At 36.1% G+C, this 15,662-nt stretch overlaps 1 protein-coding gene across 2 annotated transcripts in view; it reads left to right on the forward strand.

Moving 5' to 3' along the window:
* Positions 1-15,662, forward strand: part of DCC (DCC netrin 1 receptor) — a 1,215,565-nt gene that overhangs the window by 1,073,332 nt on the left and 126,571 nt on the right. Inside the window, exons 16-18 of one of the 2 annotated variants that reach the window (XM_056138055.1) lie at positions 3,008-3,103; positions 8,297-8,529; positions 12,799-12,937. In XM_056138055.1, coding sequence (XP_055994030.1) covers positions 3,008-3,103; positions 8,297-8,529; positions 12,799-12,937 — 468 coding nt within the window. The remainder of the gene's footprint in view (positions 1-3,007; positions 3,104-8,296; positions 8,530-12,798; positions 12,938-15,662) is intronic. The other variant, XM_056138056.1, reaches the window with a different exon arrangement.

Genomic DNA, 15,662 nt, shown 5'->3' on the forward strand with positions numbered 1-15,662 from the left:
ATTTCATACTCAACTAATGTGTTTTCTGCCCCAGATCAGGATTTAATCATCTCTCTGAAAAAGTCCTTGTGGTGGTTGCCTACAATCTTGAAATATTTTTCTAAAATCCCATTCTGTGTTCTAGGGATTCTTATTGTTATTGACTCACAATTTGTAAACTCATTTTTCAATGGACACAGGCGTTAAATGAGTTTAGAAATAAAGGACTTTATTTAACCTGTTTTACTTCTGTTTGTCCTTCCATTGACACCAAGATTTGACTCTCAACAATATAATGGATTAATAATCCAAATCTATCTTGGTCATTTATTTCCTTTTTCCCATATTATGCTAATGATATACTAATAATGATAGTAATAATGCCATGATTAATATTATTAAAAACATTTACTTTTTATATACTAAACACATCCTACCCTAATTTGGTCTGAAAATTGTGATATAGTTATAATATCAGAACATTTAATCATTGTTGGCTACAATCTGTCCCCTTTAACCCTGACTTACTGTATTCAACTTCTATTACATTTGTTATTCAGCACTTTAGCCATTAGATTGATATTTCTCCCCTGGTCATTTTGCATGTTCAAAGCTCATATTCTAGTTCTGGGGATCAGGGGAACAATATTTCCTGATTGCTTCCAAGATGATAATGGTTTAGTTGTGCTCTTTATATTTAAAGTCAACTTTTGTTGACTCTAAAGTCCTTGAAAGTCACATTTTATTACCTTGAGTCTCGAATGAGTCACTATAGTTTCTTCGGACATAAAGTGTTGCTGCCAAAAGACCTGATAATTACCTAATTTTCTACCATATAAGGCATGTATTCTTTTGTATATAGACCTAAAACTTTTTCTAAGTCAGCAGATATATTTGAATTGCAATTTTAATGTTGTATTCAATTCTCTTTTTTTGGTTTTTTTTCTTAAGGAGAACTATTTATTTTGTTAATTACCTAATTTTATACCATATAGGTCATGTATTCTTTCTGTATGGATACCTAAAACTTTTTCTAAGTCAGCAGATATATCTTGAATTGCAATTTTAATGTTGTATTCAATTCTCTTTTTTTGGTTTTTTTCTTAAGGAGAACTATTTATTTTGTTAATTACCTAATTTTATACCATATAGGTCATGTATTCTTTCTGTATGGATACCTAAAACTTTTTCTAAGTCAGCAGATATATCTTGAATTGCAATTTTAATGTTGTATTCAATTTTCTTTTTTTGGTTTTCTTCCTTAAGGAGAACTATTTTTTTTTTGTTTGTTTGTTTGTTTGGTCGCTTTAGGATCACACCCTGCAATGCTAGGACTTACTCCTGGCTCTTAACCCAGACATTACTCCTGGTAATACTGGGGGACTTTATGAAGTGCCAGGGATCAAACACAGGTTGATTGCATGTGAGGTAAACACCCTACCCACTATACTATCACTCTGCCAGCTTCAAGGATAACTATTAATCTATCTGCTAGATGCTCCTTCTTTAATACTTGTCCTTTCATCCGGCAAGATGACTCTTCCTTTAATCACAATTTCCTTTTGTTTGTTTTCATTTTCTCTTATATTTATCCAGTTACATTTATCTCTTACATTTATCCACTTATCCTTTATTCCCAAAGTTAATGTTTCACCTACATATGGGTCTTTCTTGAGTGATGTCACTTTCTTATGCCACCATAATTCTGATTTATATTGTACTTGTGTACGTGTCATTTCATTTTCTTAATATTGGTTTGCTCATTTTGTACTAGTAAATTGCATGTATGTTTATTTTTTCTTGCATATCATTTTTGGTGTATTTGTCTATAAGGAATGACATTATTCTTATTTTATTTCTTAAAAAATTAAAATAAATTAACCTCAACAGATCATTGCTCCTCAATTTCATATGAATTGTTTTCTTGCATTCCCAGAAGCTCAAGTAGCTTTTCTCAGCACACACAAACCTCTCTTCTCTTTTTCGCTCTAGACCAGAGCTAGTCCCATCATGGCCTGTGGTTCTAATCTGATCTGGGTCCTGTTTTCATTTGGGCTTCCATGAGCTAAGAATGGCTTCTGTAGTCCCACAGAGTTGTAAACAAACCCAGATGAATTGAGGCAGGGAGAATGTGACAATGTAGTGTGCACAGTGAAATTGTGTGCTAACTAGGCCTTTCAAGAAATGTGGGCATGGGGTTGGAGCATGGGGTTAGTGGGCATGTGGGCATGGGGTTAGTACAATAGTAGGGCATTTACCTTGCTTGCAGCTGACTATAGTTCCTTGGCACCCAGTGTGGTCCTCCAAGCCCACCACCAGAAATGCAGGAGTGATCTTGAAGCATAAAGTCAGAAATAAGCCTTGACCACTACCTACAATGTGTAGCTGAAAATCAAAAACACAAACCAACCAACTATGGGCCAACCTCCAATTTGCACTAAACACTGTAGCTGTTTATTAACTGTGGCTGTCTCCTCTTCTACATTGATCTGGAATTTCTGTTCTTCTTGTTTCTATGGATACCACCCTACTTTTTTTTTTTTTGGTAAAATTTGTTTCTGGTAGATTGTGAGGCTTGTCTGAGGAAAAGATATTTTGCAGTTCATCACAGTGTTCTGCCATACTTGCTAAGTGCTGCTGATGGTTGATGTTGAACAGCTTTCGGATGCATGCCTCTGTCTCTCTTACACTGATGCAAGAAGACAAGTAGACCCTAGTGCTGCTTGTGTCCACATTCACTTGTATCATGATGGAGGGTCTGCCTCCTCTTCTAATTATTGTTTTAAATATTCAAATGCTTTTAAGCTTCTATTTTATCATTCAGTATCTTTCAATATGGAGACTCAGGGAGATCAAAAAATTGCTTTTTATATCACTCCCATCTTCTTCCCAGAATCAAACTCACTCTTTTTAAACAACCAATTACTTAATAGATTGTATTAAATTTGATTTCAGGAAAATGTTTACCCAGAATATTTCAGCACACGAAACAAATCAGCACTTTCTCTGTTTTTCTTTTTTTTTCCAGAGTCAAGTTCCCATTATGTAATCTCCCTAAAAGCTTTTAACAATGCTGGAGAAGGAGTTCCTCTTTACGAGAGTGCCACTACCAGATCCATCACAGGTAAGCTCAGACAGTCCATCCTCTGTGGTAGAATAGGGAAGGCTTGAGTTATGATGAGAATGAAATAATGCTCAAAAGAAAAATAAAATGCAAGAAAATAAATCCCAAATCATATGTCATCATATCTTGAAGCTTATATGGGTGTGGGTTTACCCATATAAAATTCATTGTGATATGAAGCTAAAGCATTGTACAGCAGGTGAGAACTGTCTTTGTATGTGGCCAACTCAGGTTTGATCCCATTCATTTTGTATGGTCCTCTGAACACCACCCAGAGTAATTCCTGAGTGTAGAGCCAGAAGTAACCCCTGAGCACTGCCAGGTGCCCAACCTCCCCCCACAAAATTATCATAGTATATTTTCACATACCTGAGTACGAACATAGGATAGTAAGATCCTATGACTTCTGCTGCCAGCTAAATTTTGGTAGTTTGTCAGTTTTTGTGAAATTGTCTTTAAAAACTACAAAACCATTCTTTTTGGGGGTTTGCTTTTGGGTCATACCTGGACGTGCTAAGGGATTACTCCTAGCTCTTCTCTCAGGAATCACCCACTCCTTATGTGGCTCTGGGGAGCATTTGCCATGGTTAGGATAGAACCTGTTCTCTTACATGCAACACAGACATCTCACTACACATCTCTCCATCCCCCACATCACCAATATTTGTCTTAATAGTTCCTTAGTTGATAAGTGATTCATCCTTGTTATGTGATGGTTTTCAAAACACACTCTCACTTTATGGTTTTCAACGAGTTATTGTTATAAGAAAGAATTGTTGGTGGAGAGTTTCCTTGAATTTTTAGCATTTGGATCTTAAATGAAACATTTGGGGGTATTTAACAATTGATTCCTTGATCTGGGAAGAGAGTATCTCTTTCATTGTGTTATCAAAAGAATTCAAGACTTCCTAAAATGAAAAGAAATATTACCCTTCAGAGTGTTTCCTCTCAAATATGTCATGGCAAATATGTATACATATATATATATATACATATATATTTATATATATATATATATAGAGAGAGAGAGAGGAGTAAAATGGAGATGCAGCATAGAAGCCGTGTGTGATCTGGATGCCAAGAATTTTCCCTTTCCCTAATTCTCTTGTTCCGCCAGCAGCAATATTCTCTGAGAACTTGCAGATTCTTGATGGTGTCAGTGCCTACCATCATTTTTATGGATTAGTTTCTACTTTTTCTGCATGTGTGACAAAGATGCTGAGAGTCCAGTCATTAGTGTGGTCACCATTACTGATCAGGCCACAGAGAATTACGCTCTCCTGGTCTAAATGTTTCCCTTAATTTTTTTCTTTTTTCCCCTTGCTTTTGTTTTTTTGGTTCATACCTGGCAGTGCTCAGGTCTTACTCCTGGCTCTGTGCTCAGAAGTCACTCCTGTCAGATTCAATGAATCATACGCGGTGATTAGGTGCCATGGATCAAACCCAGGTCAGCCACATGCAAAACAAATGCCTTACCCGCTGTACTATCGCTCCTGCCAAAAATGTTTGATTTTCTGACTCAAACTAAAGCCCACTACAAAGGGTCACTTAGATAAATGAAAACAAAAACAAAAACCCCACGTTGGGCCGAAGACCATTTGCTTAGAAGAACCCCCAGAAGGCCTCATCCTTGTCTTCTTTTTTTTTTCCGCTTTTTGAGTCACACTCAGCGATACTCAGGGGTTACTCCTGGATCTGCACTCAGGAATAACTTCTGGTGCTTCGGGGACCATATGGAATGCTGGGGATCGAATCTGGGTGGACCTCGTGCAAGGCAAACACCCTCCCTGCTGTACTATTGCTCTGGCCCTCATCCTTGTCTTTTCCTTTAGTTTACCTTTACCATTCTAAATTGTAAGCAAATGGCAATCCCCAAACCGTATCTAAAATACCAGTGAGTCATGGCCAAGTTTCTTCTCCTGGTTTAACTAATCCTGATGAAACTAAAAAATGAAATGGTACTAAAAGCCAGAAGTTGCATGAAACATTTTTTCATTGAAAATAGAGACTAGAGAAGAATTCATGCACACAGCCCTTTTCAGAGGAAAAGCAGAAACTCTCCCTGGATCTGGCAGACCTATTTTTACTGGGTCTCCATATATCACAGAGAACAAAAGTCCAATAAATGAAATCAAACGTTACAGTTCTGGCAGAAATCCTTTCCGTAAATGTGTCATTGTGTGTCGCAGAGACCTCTGTCTCTGCTTCCTTGGAGTATTCCCAGAAGAGCCCATACAAAGCACATAGGAAACTAGGGACAATAGCAGCACAGGTATCAGCGACAGCGCTTCCTACACGCAGGTGCCCAGGGGCTGGTGTGCTCTGGGGTCTCATCGCATTCTCAGAAAACCAGCCTGAGAGCTGGTGGAAACTTTCCCCAGGTCAAATGGGCAGCTGAGGAACTTCGCTTTGGTTGTAAAGCTTTTTGTTTCAGAGTGTTGCTAGAACAAGGCAGTGTAATAGTAGAGAAGGGACCAGGGCAGGGAAATAATGAGATGTGTTTCTGGCACTTGTCTCTTTTGGGTTGTTTTATCAACGTCTCAATGAAGTATAATCCAGGAATAAAGCTTATTTAATTCAAACGCTTATTAACCTGGGAATAGACCCTTACCAAAGTATCTATTAGAAATTAAAGAACTCTATTTTTTTTACTCTTAAGATCATATTTGCCTATAGGTGTCTGTCTGTATACACTTCACAATTTTTAACATAACATAATCATAGCATATATGAAAAATAAAAAGAATAAAAAATCTTTCAACTAAAAGTTTTTAATTCAAGTACTTAGTTTCTGTTGAAAAAATGTTTTCAACAACAAGAGAAAGTTTTTAATTCAAGTACTTTTTCTGAGAAAAAGCAAATTGGCCATATATGAAACATATATGCATTTAGAACAGTAATGACTATTCAGAAGGCTATTCTGCCTTATTGCTCTCTCCATACTATTCAGTATGACAGACCACTGAGTACTAAAATTGGGAAGTGCATCCAGAGAAGCAATTATAATACTAAATTTAATTTAATTGATGTAATTTTTTATGTAATAGTGGCTATTTTTTTAGTAAAGCTCTAGAGAAGGTGGCAAACAGAATGACAAACCAGGCCCAAAAAACATTCCTTAAAATAGGTAAGGGTAGATATTTTAAAAATATTTAGTTCATCTATAAATACAATTCAGTAGCATGCATGTTAGGACACTGAGGGCCATATTCTGTGAAAAATAGTTAATATTTAAAGGACACACTAATTTAGTAAATCATATAAAGTATTTTTCCCAAATCCAGAAATAGAATGAATATCACCATTTCTTGAAGAAAAATGACTCCTATCCTAAACCCCGTCCATGGTTTCATGTGTCCATGGAAAGGCTACAAAGCTTACCTAGATTTTCCCATAAAACTAAGCAAAGACACAATAAACAGTGTCACTCATTAATATAATCAAAAAGATCTTTGTTGTTCAGATGAGGATGCTTGTGTATGGGACATTCTTCTTGGCAATACAGCTAAAAATAGAAACGAGTATATGGTGGCAGCTCTTTGGCCACCTGACACATGTTGGGATCTTCCTGGAGGCTTCGGTGTCTTCAGTTCCTCCTTCATCATTTCATAAATTCATTTGGATTTGAAGGAACCTTTAATAAAAAGAACCCATCAAAGGAAATGTGGGATGTCTGGGCTCTGTCATTAAATTTTAAACACACATTTTTTCTCCCTTTTCTTTCTTTTCTTTTGTTCTGTTTTTGTTTTCAGATTTTATAGTTTGCTCCAAAGACCACAGCCCAGTAAACTGATAAATAATTCATTGGAAAACAGAGTGATGAGTAGGGGCTAGGCATTTGAAATGCAGTGGACAAAGTGAAGCAATCATCAAAACCAGCCAGCAGCTGCTGCACTCGGAGCTCAGCTGTTTAAATGTATAAATTCTGTGTGGAGGCAGCTTTGGGTAGTCCACTGTTCGTAGATCCCATCTCTCCAGACAACACCATACAGCCAGCCTGAGAGCTTACTTATTTTTGTTATTGTTGAGAGTCTCTTACTAGGTACAGGGTTTAAAAATTAGGGTGATAAGTTAAGTATCACCAAAGTCCAGAAACAAGCTCCTCTGATTTTGACAGCCTGGCATAAGAGAGATCAAGAGATTTTTGAGAGTATTTTCTAAACTCATACATCATTATGCAGATGTGGATTGTGTTATGGATCAAGGTATATGTGACCTATCAGTCGAGAGGTCATTCCTTCTGTTTCCCCGTTCCAGAATACCTTTCTACCAAACTTGAAAATGTACAGCAAGGAATGCAAAATGTAAGAATACCTTAAAAAGTCAAACACGGGAGCTGAGAGATATTACAGTGGGTGGGGTGCTACTCTGGCTCTTTGCCAACCCAGGTTCAATCCCCAGCACCCTAAAATGTCCCTTAAGCCCCTTCAGGTGTTATCTCTGAGTGCAGAGCCAGGAGTAAGTCCTGAGCACAGCTAAGACTAGCCCCCAAACAAACACAAAGTATAAAGATGTAAGTAATAACTCTGTGAGAATTTCTATGTAAAATACACTTCAGATGTACATCAGTAAGCCGTTGCTTAGCCATATGAGCATAGCAGAGACAACTGTAGACAGATAGCTGAAGACCTCAGGGCCCTTGGGTCTTTATAATTTGTTTTGCTTAAACAACATTTATGCGGGTAGAGACCAACCAACAATGAAATCACTAGAGGAACCCAATCAACTTGGACGTGGAAGAGAAAAAAATAGTTGCATGTAAAACACATATCAGTTAATGAAGCATTCATTTCCTTTACAGAGAAAACAAACTAGACACCCCTTTTTAAGCCTCTTTGTATAGTTACATAACTGATGAATTCTACACTAGATATTTAAGAAGCCACATGGGATATTCCAAGAAGAAGCAGTCTTTTTGAATGTTTAACTAGAGGTGACAGCTGAATTAATAAAAACCACTCATAGAAAATATCTAGCTCACAGGAAATCATAATTTTTGTAATGTAGAAACTATTTCAAATGAGTTTTCCGATTGAATTAATTGTACTCTTTCTGTTCTTCTTATGTTCCCTTTCATCATTATTGCCATGCATTTAACTCATTGTGATTGTGTTATCACTGATGTTTATTTTTGTTAACTCTTTTATTTACATATTTGTTTGTTTGTTTCATTTGATGGGTTGCTTAACCCAGATCCCACTGACCCAGTTGATTATTATCCTTTGCTTGATGATTTCCCCACCTCGGTCCCAGATGTCTCCACCCCCATGCTCCCACCAGTAGGTGTACAGGCTGTGGCTCTTACCCATGATGCTGTGAGAGTCAGCTGGGCAGACAACTCTGTCCCTAAGAACCAAAAATCATCTGAAGTGCGACTGTATACTGTCCGATGGAGGACCAGCTTTTCCGCGAATGCAAAATACAAGGTGAAACTCTAATTGATAGTGTGGCTTGTTTAATGAACTGTCATTTGTTTAATACATTGTTTTAACTCTGCTTGACATGAGTCATCTGGGTGCAGTGACACTAAGTAGAAAACCCAAGCTTTTTAATTGCCCAATATCAAGAATTAGTTATAGAAGTAATGGTGCCTTAGGAAATAGTTCTAAGGGAAGATAGACAAACATCAAGCAAGAGCTGCAAAATGTTATTTTGAATACCACCAGATGCTGAAATTGTATAAATAATTTGGTTCTGTACCAGGGAATGTCATTTCCCTTAGAAAGTAGCAGGATGCCACATTAATTTTCTGGACAGATTTTGGTGTCTTTCTTTTAATTTGGAATCTAGATTGATACCCAAGGCAATCTATTAATGTTGCAAAGATCCATCTTCCTGAGAATACTATAGGGTATACACAAATTGGGAGATATTTCAAATCATATCCTTCAAATGCTTTCTAAACCATTAGTATCTAAACTTTTAGCATGGAAGCAATTTTATATGGTAAAGAAAATCCACAATGGACAATCCTCTTAAATTAAAGTGAATTAGACAGACCTCTTGTTCTTGTTCTATCACTGAGTCATCACACAACCATAGAAGAGCTCTTTAGGGGTAGAATTAGGATTGTTTGTACATTTTCAATCTTCTTTTCTGCTGAACTACCATTTTACTTAATTCAGGCTCAAGGCATTTGTTGTATGAGGCAATGAAACATATCCTTTGCAAACTTCTAACTCTAAACACCCTGAGATAAAGCAAAATTCCATCCATAATATTGTAATTCTGCCTCTTTCCTCCTATAACCATGCTATATCTACTTATATTTCCATTCAACTTTTAAGTGACACAAAATTCACATTCATCATAAATCAGGTTTTGGTCAAAACCATTTAAAATATGGTTTTCTTTGGTGCTTTTGCTTTGCTAGTTCAGGTATCAGGGAAAAACTCTCCAGGCAAGTTTAGATAGAATCATCGATATAAAATATGCTATAAGTACCCAATTCATCCCTTTATAATATTAGATTTAAGACTCAGCAGTGCTATAAATAAAGTTAACATTATTGAATAAGACAACCAATGAAACATCTAAGAGTATTAAACATAAAACAACCTTCATAAATGGATTGACCATTTTTAAGTTTACTTTAAAAGATTATTTTAAAAATTTATGTCCATAATTCCTGTGCTTAAAAGATACATTCATTTCAAAGAATGGCCAATGGTATTTTGTTGGTATGGAAAATGCTATGGAGAACAATAATCATTCCCTACAAGAATGGTTTGAGTTCCATATTTCTTGAAGCAAATTTTTTCTATTGAATAGTTAAGACAGCAGATGCAGAATTATTGGACTTAACCAGAAATTCCTGTAAAGTGAATCCAACAAAAAAACAAGTCTTTAGGATGAGTTACCAGTTTTTCTCCTGGATTGAACTTTTATAATAAAGTGAAAGATTGCATCCATCTCTCTCCCCATCATCTGCCCTGATCTAAGAAAGGTTTTAAAACACACACGTATGCACACACACACCACAAACACACATACACACACACACACACACAATTATCCATTGGGATCTAGAAGATGACTCAAATGGAGGAGTGCATACTTTGCATATGAAAGAAACTAGTCCAATACAAGGCTCTTCATGCGACCTTGTATTACTTCCAGTCTGGAAGCAGTCTCTGAGCTACTCTAAACAAGTAAGAAAATCCTCTATTAGATTAGAGCTCAAATGACATAAGGGTATCATCCAGGATCACTTCTGACAGTGTCCCTCCTTATGCAAGTCATGATCTAGACATTCATATTGATTCTTTAAAACTCTGTTATTGATGGTCCTAATCACATGATATAATTTGTATTGGTTTCCACTAAAATGATTAAATGAATAATTATATTTATGAATTTACATTCCCAATCTAAATGTATTAATCATTAAATACTTTTAACAGAGAAAGTATTGGTATTGCAGAGGATATAAGTCAAACAAGGCTAATAAATAGTACAAGGCCCATTCTCAGCCCTCATGATATAACTCAAAGGGAATTTAAGACATGCCTAAAATGATAACCCAGTATCATATATAAAATATTGTAGTTATCAGTTAATTAATGCTTACATCAGGGAAAATTCTTCAGGTCAATGCTATGGTTATATGCTATGGTTATATCTATGGTTACGTGAGAGAACTGAGCCTCAGAGAGGTGCTATATGGATAGTTTATGCTTATTAAAATAACTAAAATGAACATGATTCATGATTTTCTGGGAATTGAAGAGCTAGTACAGTAGGTTAGGCATTGACCCCGCAAATGGCTCACCGAGGTCCAATCCTCTGTACCAATATTTCCTCCACCCAGGAGTGAAGTAAGTCCTGACTATAGAGCTAGAAGTAAACTTTGAATACCAGTGGTTGTGCCCCACCCCTGGACACCCAAATAAAAACTAAACAAAACACCATGATTTTTCAAAATTCTTAAAGATTTGTGTTGAGCAATAACCTCTCATAAAATACATGACTACACTAGTAAATTTATAGTATTTCTAGATCTCTGGTGTTTCATTCCAAAACAAAAAGACATTAGAGCTTAGGGGCCTCCCCAAAGTCAGTAGTGTGTGTATTCAGAGACTACTTTGATCAAAATGTGACCCTTGACTCCTAGATGAAATATTTCCCATTGTCCCATTTTTCCTTCTATTTTCATTTCTAAGAGTTAGAGATATTCATGGTAGCAAAAGAGGGTTAGAACCAAAGCTATATGTCAGTATGTCAGATACAGCTGCCCATTTTGTATTTTATTTGATGAAATTCCACCTTCTGAGTCCTGAGCATTCAAAGTATTTTCACATTATTTAGGGCACACATTTTTAGAGCAATTTGTAAAAAGAGGTTCTGATAGGTTCTGATAGATGTTTATGAGTTCATCACTTTAATAGGCTGGATGAGCACATCGTCAAAATGTCATTAGTGCAGTTAAATATTTATTTGGTCTTGTAATGAAATGGAGGGTTTTCATGCTGTAAGCTGAGAAGGATTCATGATAGAATAAAAAAGATACACCACACTAGAGTGGTAAGAGAGAAAGAGATACGACATGGGTAGAAGAAAAGATATTCTCTTGATGTTCCAATATCATAGATAAATGACAAATGTAATATATTTCAAAGTAAAAGTAACTTTTAACTTTGAAAGAAAATCAACATCTAATAGGAAATATAAATTGATATTTATAAGAGGCTTGAGTAGTATTAAAATTTTTTGATCATATACAAAACGTGCATTAACCTGTGAGGTTAAGTTGCCTTTTAATTACTATTTTAATCTGTAAAGTAAACAAGATAGTTTAAGTTCTACTGAAATATCTATAATTCACTTTTTAAAAAGATAAATGGAGGTGGAAGATAAAGAATACTGATAGTAACACATTTTTTTGTGTTTTTGTCCTGACCAACTGTTCAAATGACCTTACTTATATGTCTATTTAATATGATGTGTGTACAAAGAAAAAGAAGCACCCAATATACTAATGCCTTTGTTAATTTTCTCCAGAGCAGATGAATAGATTCTGGAATCACTGAAAAAGCATAATCAATGTCTTTTATGATAACATAACAGGGGGCCAAGATTTCTCAGCGGGCAGAACACATGCTTTGCATGTATGAGGCCCCAAAGTGTTCAGTACCATGGGCCCCCCACAAGCAACACTGGCTATAGTTATGCTGACCTGTAATACTGATAAATGTGACCCTTTAAAAAACATTAAATTAAACTCAAATAAAGCATGACAAACAGTGGAATTCTAAAAATGAATTTCTACCACTGGAAGAAAATGCTGCGAATCTATGTAATAAATGTCACATTAAAATCTCTGAGAAAAAGATTTCTATTATTAGGAATAAATTGAGGTTAAACTCAGTATAGATAACCTTAAAAAAAGAATTGACGGAAGGAAGTGCAATTTGTCCTGTTGCTGTGGTTATTGCCTTCCTCGGGCAAATTTATCAGCTTACTGCCCCCTTTGAACAACATAATTCCTGATTTTTATCGATTATGTCTTGGATGGACAATCAGTGCATGTAAACTGCATGATAGAAAGGAAGGAGAGTCAGAGCTAAGTTCTCATGCTTCTGTGTGGAAATGGACCCCAGTTTTGCCATGTGATTTGATCGTCTGTTTGTATGCCTTCCTTACCAGGTTAATAGAGTTTATTATTTTTTCCTGTTGTTTCTTTCCCACTGGTGTAGTCAGAAGACACAACATCTTTGAGTTACACAGCCACAGGTCTCAAGCCCAACACAATGTATGAGTTCTCAGTCATGGTCACCAAGAACCGAAGGTCAAGTACTTGGAGCATGACAGCACATGCTACCACCTATGAGGCAGGTAGGTCCAAAAAGGAAAGTTTCACGTGTTCTACTTTGGATACTTGGTAGGTGTGTCACTGGGATCTGCCAACATGGAAACAATGGCTACACTGATCTCTAAAGTATGTATTATACTATGGAAAGTTATTAGAGAATTGCAGCATTTAAATATGTTTTAATTTATTTATTTACTTTTGGGGTTTTGAGGCTGCACTAAACTGCTCTCAGGGCTTACTTCTGCCTCCATGCTCTGGGGTCACTCCTGGTGATGCTCAGGGACAAGATATAGTTTTGGGGATTGAACTCAGGTTGGCAAGTAGCCTACCGGGAGTACTATCTCTTTGGCCCTCCAGAGCATTTTAAAATATAATATCATTCTCCCTGCTTTAGAAAAAAAGAAAATGAGTCTCCAAGAAATGATGCAATCTGGGCAATAACTCAAGGGATCTGAATATAAATCTTTTCAATACATATAAGAGAAGGCAGAAATTCACACACGGAGCTCTGCCCAAAGAATATATATATATATTTCCAGTCAACAGTCACATGGTTATATTTACTCAAAGAGGAAAAATTAGATACAAAATGAAATGTTGCATTACAAATGGAGTCTCACAGATGCTTACCCTAAATAACCTCAGTGGATTTGGGATGGCTGTGAGTTTTCATGTTCATTCTTTGGAAAAAAAGGCAACACAATGAGACATTCCTTGAGTTCAAATATAGGGGAAGAAATAGCTATTTCAAATCTTACCATTACCATTCACTAGGGATCACATACCTTACATTTACATTGTCAACAGTCATGGAGTGTAATTAGCATTTATAATGCACAGAAATTCAACATTTGAAGAAATTCAGGTTTTAATGTGATTTTCAAATAATTCAAAAGTATTATAGCAAAGCTGAAAGTAGGCTACATTTCCAAATTTTAAAAATTTATGGCAATTAAACTCTTGTTTGGAAAAATTAAATTCTTTCCTTTAGAATTTATCCTGTGCCCCTGCAGTTGTTTTATTTCAGCCTTCTACTTTAGCTCCAAAGAGTTTGTTGTGAATATTTTACATTTTTGATGACTACTTTTTCTATAAGAAATGTCCTAGCTTGTCAATAGTCTCTTCTTCTATTTTACATGTTTACATATATTGACTCTTTCTTCTAGAATTCTGTGTGCCAATGTTCACAGCCTCTTTGGAAGAATAAGACAAGCTGAATGAGTTATGTACTAGGGGAGAATAAAGACCCTGCTCTTCCTTTTTACTTGAAAGGAGATGAAAAGGAGCTAAATGTAAATCAGTAAGGCATTTGGGCTTCTCTGAGTGAAAGAGAAGGGGTAGTAATTTCCTCTTAAAGCAAGCAAATTTATTCATCCCTTCCCTTTTTTAAAACATTAAATGCACACCAAATCTGACTTGATAAATGTACCTTCTTGATTTCTTATCAACTACCTATCCTTGTAAAGAAACTATTGGTAAGACCTACTGCTGAAAATAAAAAGATATTAACTTTTAGAAATGTGGTTAGTGGGAAGGGTGATTGTCAAAGCAGATAATGATCTGGACCAAAGGTGTAAATAACATGTGGATGAGATCCAGGGGTGATGATGAGAAACAAGAAGTAATTCACAAGTGTCTGCAGATTTTATAACTGTGAGAAGGAAATGAAATGAATGAAATAACTCTAGGGGTTGTTTCTAATTCTGCAACAACATAAAGACTACTTGGGACTGCGTTGTTATGCACTTGTGCTGAAATTGCTCATGATAAAGATAAGGAGAGATGGCAAATTCTTGAAATAAAACACTATCTATCCAGGTGATGATTCCTCAATTTTACTCAACTCAAAAAAATAAAAATAGCTGCCGGGAACCTGAACTACTCAGGTCTTGAAAAAGGAAAAGACCCAGAATTAGATGTGATGCCCCTTGACCAAAGCTCTGCTATTTCAACAGTTTGACACCTTAGGTTTCCTTTCATTGTATAACTATTCAGTCTCCACGAAGAGAGAATCACATAGCTGTAGAGAAAGTTGGTGAAAACCATGACGTCTTTGTTTGTGACCGGTTTTCACAGGTCTCGGAAGAAAGTTTGTTCCAAAAGTAAAAACTGAATGTTCCATTTCAAGAGAAAGGAATAAGCGTGGGGACAATTTATGTAACAAATGCCCAAGAGAATTTCCATGGCAGGAAATCTTATATGTTATTCATGCACTTAACAAAGAAATTCATGCCTGTGGGGTAGAGGCTTTACAAACCATATAAAACAGAAATCAGATTTATCCCCTTGACCCAGAAATTAACTATTAGTTTCCAATATTTTATAATATACAGGTTCTGAAATACAACTCCATACAAAAGGAAGAGAGAATACAGTCTATATCATTGAAAGGGTTATAATATAATACAGAAAAAAAACAGTTAATAGAATAAAAACACATGAAGTAACAACATGAGAAAAATAATAAGAATGTTGGGCAAATGGAAGTCAGAGAAAGTAGATCAAAGTTTAAATTCTGTTTGGTAAAATAAGAAGCCCTTTCACAAAATTAGTGATTGCTGGGCTGTGGACTAGTAGATCCTAAAATCCCTATTTCAGAGTCTTCCAAGGAAAACTTACATCCAAGCATCACCGATCCTCATCCTTGAGAACAGAGCCAGAAGAACCAAGCACCTCAGAGCTAGGAGTAAGCCCTGAGCACTGCTGGGTGAGGCTCAAAGACCTCTGCCCCACTCCAAGCACACACAC

This window comes from Sorex fumeus, unplaced genomic scaffold, assembly GCF_029834395.1.
Source record: "Sorex fumeus unplaced genomic scaffold, SorFum_2.1 ptg000128l, whole genome shotgun sequence".
NCBI lineage: Eukaryota > Metazoa > Chordata > Mammalia > Eulipotyphla > Soricidae > Sorex > Sorex fumeus.